The 6591-nt window shown below is 47.4% G+C and overlaps 2 protein-coding genes across 2 annotated transcripts; one reads left to right on the top strand and one right to left on the bottom strand.

Annotated features, from left to right (window-relative positions):
• CYBJADRAFT_49696 (CREG family protein) lies at window positions 1-1346 on the bottom strand. The gene is made up of 2 exons (XM_020217735.1): window positions 747-1346; window positions 1-75 (listed from the first exon to the last, which is right to left on the bottom strand). The coding sequence occupies exons 1-2, from the start codon at window positions 1272-1274 to the stop codon at window positions 73-75; spliced, it is 531 nt and encodes a 176-aa protein (XP_020072596.1). The 5' UTR covers window positions 1275-1346; the 3' UTR covers window positions 1-72.
• Window positions 1347-4479: 3133 nt separating this feature from the next.
• On the top strand, window positions 4480-6531 carry ACS2 (acetate--CoA ligase ACS2; the record flags this gene model as incomplete). The annotated part of the gene is made up of 1 exon (XM_020216225.1): window positions 4480-6531. The coding sequence occupies one exon, from the start codon at window positions 4480-4482 to the stop codon at window positions 6529-6531; it is 2052 nt and encodes a 683-aa protein (XP_020072595.1).
• Window positions 6532-6591: the final 60 nt, after the last annotated feature.

The following is a 6591-nucleotide window of genomic DNA, read 5'->3' as shown; positions in this document are numbered from 1 at the left end:
CCATGTGGTCTTCTGTGGAATCTTGGAGATCTCTCGTCTTCATCGTATTGAGTGATATCAAATTCTGGTTTATCAAGACCGAAGAATCCCTTAACACGACTGATAATACCGGCTCTTCTTGGACCTCCGTGATGTTTTGCAACACGTCTGTGATGGTCTACAACACGTCTGTGATGGTCTGCAACACGTCTGTGATGAACGTCATCTGGGATACCAGCCTCAACCATGAACTTCGCACGAGAGTTATCTCTCATACGCTCATCACGTCTCTCACGTTCCATGTGGGTTTCAACGAAATTGACCACGTTCTTCTTCAACTCAACCATTTGCTCTGAGATAGAGTTGATTTGTTCAAGACTCAAGGTACTGAGGTCAACGTTGTCCTCTTCTGCGGCATGTCTTCTAAGGATGTCAGTGATATGTTTGTCTTCGTTCTCCAATGAAATCACTCTTGGCTTCAACTCGTTGTTTTCAGCCTTTGAGTCTCTCAACTGAACCAACTCATTGATGAATCCCTGGATCTTGTTGAGCACCAATTCACTGTGCTTCTTGAACTCATCCTCCTTTGGAGATTCCTCATGTGGTGGCTCTCCGTGTGGTGGCTCACGGTGTGGTGGCTCACGGTGTGGTGGCCCTCCATGTGGTGGTTGATCTTTCAATGTGGTAGCGTTGAGGTACAGGTCAGATGGGATCTCACCAATATAACCAGTGTCTCCGAATCCACCTAAGAAGTAAACACCATCAACTTCAAACTTGACAAAGTGCGAACTGTGGATTGGGTTACCTGGCAACCACCAGCGAGCGTCCCTATGGCGTTCGAGGAAGCAAGCCTCCAACTGAGGCAGCTCTTCCGTGGTGACGTTAACAAAAGAACCTCTCAAATTGATTCTTGGAGAGCCTGCAACGGAGTTTGGACGAGATCCTGGGTACTTTGGGTTGACGTGCTCGTTCAACGGATGATCACCGACTCTGATGGACAATGTGGCTGGTGAGCCGCTGGCATAGTTCTTGTACGAGGTGGACATATCGATCGCAAGCAAAACCGGGTTACCATCACCGCAGTCTGCGTAGTACTCGACAAAGGACACTGGCTTACCTTCACTGCTACCAGAGTGTGAAATGGTGTTGACGTTTGTCAAGGACTCTCTCTTGACCAGGGTTCTTGCGTAAACAGCGGCATCTTCGACGCTTGGAGGTTTGAATGGGGAGCCATCGGCTTCAGCAGCAATGACCGATGAGGCGATGGCCAACAACGTTGACAGCTTAAACATCATACTGTTTAGATATTCTGTGTATAGTTACTGGGACTAGACAAACAACAGGAGGAGAAAGAGAGCTAGGAAGCCAAATGTGAAATGGTACAGAAACATGTCACAATTTATAAAGCAGCTCTACAGGGCTTACACTTGGGTATAACACCCTAAAATGCACTCCTTGTGTGCTCCTTCCCAAAGATCGCTGTACAAGCCCTTTTCGTAAAGGAGAAAATATCTCCTTGCCTCTGAAACGTTCACCGAGACGCCGAAAAGAGGGCTTACGACATTTCAGCTTAAACTGGCTGGAAATCTTCTCATTTCCAGTGATTGCCTAATTTCTGAATTCTTCGTGTACTTATGGACAGTCCTAGTGGGATTCCCCCTCGCTTCCTACTACAGCGGCCAGTTCTCTTGCGGTGGCTCATGCTTTAGTACTGCGACACTGGAAGCAATCTCGTGATAGGTGGTCTTAATTGTCGGGGTTTTCCCTAACACCGATAAACTTCGCTTGGTCCTTGTCTGTATTGGGACGGGTTGCCGAGGGGCTTCTGCGCCTCCCTGTGGTGAGATTATTCTCCGTGCCATGGCTTGCACGGAAAACGGCAATCTGTAGTGGTTCTTGCGAATGGGCTTTGATGCCTTTGTATGTAGAGGCTTGTTGGTGGAGAGCTCCTAAGCCTACAACTTTCTGTGAAGTGTCGCTGAGTGTTTTATGCACGAGTGTTTTTGAATTGCCGGGCAGGTGACACACTTCACAGTGGCACAGTCACACACAAGGAAAGTTACACGCTGGGACAGAAAGAAGGCTTGGAATGGCATTCCTGGCGTCTGATTCGCTATCTGTTGGTTTCAAAGAAAGCTGGTAGACACATAATTGCTCCTTCCTGATCCAGGCGTGATCAATTGGGTGCTGGGGGCTGTTCTGAGCGGAAAAGTAGGTAATACTTGGCATAAAAGTACTGAAGGGAGCTGTAAGCAGGTGCTTTGTTTATCAGGTGCGCCAGATCGATACTGGGCTTCTCACAATACAGCACTTGCCACATGGATATCCTCATTTCGACAGAGTGTGAAATTGCGAGTGTAAAACATGAACCGATTCCAGTGTGAATGCTCAATGTGTCTTCAATTAAGAACGCACGATGCCTGTCATAAATTTGTAGTTGAATATATAGCCGGGGTTTCCAACTCTCAACTGTAAAAGCGATATGAGACAGAAATATATACGAATGTGACCTCTCTTATCGTAATTGGTCGCAATGGATGTGCACGGTCAGTGCTCATCAACAAAACTGTATTTCCGCAACGGTATTAACACCCAATCTGTGAATAATTCGCAACTATAACAGCAGCCATATTGCTTGCAGTCCAATAATACAATGCCGTAACATCTTCCAACTTCACGTGATTAGGAGACGTCCTCCAGTTATGAACTACATCAGAAAGCTCCTTCCAAGTCTCTAAGGTGATTTTTTGATGGCTGTGTGGCATATCCTTTTATCCTGGCTCTTATCTTCCAGCGTTGTGCGTCGTGAGTTCCAGCCCTCCCTTTCATCTGACTCTGGATGGACTGTTGATCAAATAACCCGTCGCAGGTCCTACATAACATCCTGCTCATCAAGCGTGAGCGTTGGAACTCTTGAGTTCCTCCTCCAGCTCAGAAGGTTTGACTTGCCAGGTTCGTCTCATAAATTAACGTGAGAGATAGCGAATGACACACTTGGGCGCCGAATTCATTCAACTTAGACACCAGCTGACTTTGGCATCTATGTCCAACACATCGTATAACCGGGGCCAGAGTCAATTAGTCCATGAACAAGTCTCGTCACTGCAAACGTCACTTTGCTCCGCTTAGGACGCCGATAAAAGAAGGTTTAAAAACAGACCTAAAGTTAAAAAAACTGGGGTAAAAGGTCTAAAAACGAATGACACACCGAAGGGTCTGACAAACCGGTGAGGTTGCTTTATCAACTCACTTCCAAGTGACCTACACGATGGGGGCAATTGGCGACCGGCAGTCCCACCAAGAGCACTTGAGTGGTTTAACGTTCAACGGTTCCGATAATAAAGCTTAGACGCGTTCATGGAGGGGCAAGCTGGAAGAGGCCAGAGGGGCAAGACGTTGGAAGCCATCGTCCCAATGCTACCCTATTTGACAACCTCCAAGCTGTGACGTAGTAATTTGTACCGATCTCTTATCATTAGGCTGAACACCACGTTAGGGAAGGAATGCGAGAAAGAGAAAAAATCCCATCAAACCGACCTACAATTCGGGGTCATTAAGGCCGTTCCATCTGCGAATGTGTCATCTGCTATTTGGTGCACTTCCATTGCTCCAATGACAACAGTGGGATTTATCACACACTTGTCAGCAGCAATCTGTGGAGACGTTTGGGGACTTGGAAGACTTGGGGACTCGCATTAGACCACGGGCGCCAGAATTGAGGGAAATGCCAATTCAGGCTTTTGTACTGGTTGCCTTTTGTAAGTTACTTTTCCCGTTGCCAATCAACAGAGAATGTGTTTCTAACAAGGCAGGTTGTATAGATCGAATGTGGATATCCCACACGTGACTATTGGCCTTCTACTATTATGTGCACTAAATCGACTCGGCTTTGGAGCCCCAATCATTCTCTAGAGACCATTTCCCAACAAAATGGTTGTGATCCCATTAACCAACAAAAAAAAAGCACAAAAGTCCCAAAGTCTTGCGAACCCATCGCCGGCAAAACAAGTCCCGATAAGATCCGGATTTCGACGAGACGCGTAACGGTTAGTCTCGTGGCCCCATCGCTTCATAACCCAGCTCCCATGTTTTCCCAACCGACCTGGCGTGAACTCCTTTCTCCCGAGTCCCGCCATCTTCAGGCCTAGTCCCTTCTGACGGTCTTTCCCTCGCGCGCGCGCCTGCCAGAATGTAGTCCTTCTACGCGGTGGGCGGTTCCAACCGCTCGTTCAGTCCTCGTTCAGCACGACCTGAATGGGGTCTCAGTAATTTTTTCGTCCTTCGCTCGACCTTTTCGACGTATCTTTCTCTCTCTTTTAACCTTCTCCTTCCCCTATAAAAAGGTTTCTAGAGCAGCATAAAAGGAACGGCCAATCCCCTCGTTCCAATCGTCTTGCACAAGCTCCTGCCCAATTGAGGATTTGACATCCACTGTTTCCAACAACATATTCAAGTCGCAGGCTCCATAGTTCCAACACACCACCCGCACACGCACCGAAAATGCCTAATCACAAAGTTGTGCACGAGGCCGCTAACGTGAAGGCGCACCACGCTCCCTCAGAGTTCTTCGAGAAACAGCCAAACAAGGGCTTCATCAACGACTTGGAGCACTACAAGGAACTGCACAAGAAGTCCATCGAGGACCCGGAAGGGTTCTTTGGCCCGCTGGCCAGGGAATACCTCGACTGGCACAGACCGTTCGACAAGGTTGAGTCCGGCTCTCTGGAGAACGGTGACGTTGCCTGGTTCCTTAACGGTGAGCTGAACGCGTCCTACAACTGTGTGGATAGACACGCGTTTGCCAACCCAGGTAAGACCGCTATCATCTACGAGGCGGACGATGAAAAGGACAACAGAATCATCACGTTTGGTGAGCTGCTGAGACAGGTGAGCGAAGTTGCCGCGGTGCTCAAATCGTGGGGAGTTAAGAAAGGTGACACCGTTGCTGTCTATTTGCCTATGATTCCAGAGGCCGTAGTTGCCATGCTTGCCGTTGCCAGACTCGGTGCCATCCACTCTGTTGTGTTTGCTGGTTTCTCTGCTGGTTCTTTGAAAGATCGTGTCGTTGACGCTGATTCTCACTTCATCATCACGTGTGACGAAGGTAAGAGAGGTGGTAAGACCGTCCACACAAAGAAGATTGTCGATGAGGCCTTGAAAGATACCGATGTCGTGAAGAAGATCCTCGTGTTCCAAAGAACAGGCTCAGAAGGCATTCCAATGAAAGCTGGCCGTGATTACTGGTGGCATCTGGAGACCAAGAAGAGCAGAGGCTACTTGCCTCCAACCCCAGTCAACTCTGAGGACCCACTCTTCCTGTTGTACACATCTGGTTCCACTGGTTCACCAAAGGGTGTCGTCCACACAACGGCTGGTTACTTGCTCGGTGCCGCTTTAACCACAAGATATGTCTTTGACATCCATCCAGAGGATATTCTCTTCACTGCTGGTGATGTCGGTTGGATTACCGGTCATACCTATGCTCTCTATGGTCCATTGACTCTCGGTACCGCTACAATCATCTTTGAATCTACCCCAGCTTATCCAGATTATGGTAGATACTGGAGAATCATTGAACGTCATAAGGCTACCCACTTCTACGTTGCACCAACTGCATTGAGATTGATCAAGAGAGTCGGTGAGGATGAGATTGACAAGTATGACATTTCATCTCTGAGAACTTTGGGTTCTGTTGGTGAACCAATCGCTCCAGATCTTTGGGAGTGGTACCACGAGAAGATTGGTAAGAACAAAGCCGTGATCTGTGATACGATGTGGCAAACCGAATCCGGTTCCCATTTGATTGCTCCTTTGGCTGGTGCAGTTCCAACCAAGCCAGGTTCAGCAACTGTTCCATTCTTTGGTATTGATGCCTGTATTATTGATCCAGTTAGTGGTAAGGAGCTCGAGGGCAATGACGTGGAAGGTGTCCTTGCTGTCAAGAAGCCATGGCCATCAATGGCTAGATCTGTTTGGAACAACCATGACAGATACTTGGAGACTTACCTCAAGCCATACCCAGGCTATTATTTCACTGGTGATGGTGCTGGAAGAGACCATGACGGTTACTACTGGATTAGAGGCCGTGTCGATGACGTTGTCAACGTCTCTGGTCATAGATTGTCCACTGCAGAGATTGAGACCGCATTGAGTGATCACTTGGGAGTTTCTGAATCTGCCGTTGTTGGTATTCCAGATGAACTCACTGGTCAAGCTGTCATTGCATTTGTCTCCTTGAAAGATGGTTACTTAATTCAAGCAAATGACAAGATTACCGACTCTAACGAACACATTACCCCAGATAAGCTTCGTCGTGAGTTGATCTTGCAAGTTAGAGGTGAGATTGGTCCATTTGCTGGTCCAAAGACTGTTATCATCGTTGACGATCTACCAAAGACCAGATCCGGTAAGATCATGAGAAGAGTCTTGAGAAAGATCACATCTAATGAGGCTGACCAATTGGGAGATTTGTCTACACTAAGTAACCCTGAAGTTGTTGATCACATTATCAAATCCGTTGACGAGCAGTACTTCAACTTGATTAAGAAGTGAATTGTTAAAAAAGAGTGAGAATACATCAAAGATGATAGATCATATAAAAGAAAACGAAAA

The sequence above is a fragment of the Cyberlindnera jadinii genome (assembly GCF_001661405.1).
Source record: "Cyberlindnera jadinii NRRL Y-1542 unplaced genomic scaffold CYBJAscaffold_2, whole genome shotgun sequence".
NCBI lineage: Eukaryota > Fungi > Ascomycota > Saccharomycetes > Phaffomycetales > Wickerhamomycetaceae > Williopsis > Williopsis jadinii.
This window is presented reverse-complemented; position numbering and strand designations above follow the sequence as displayed.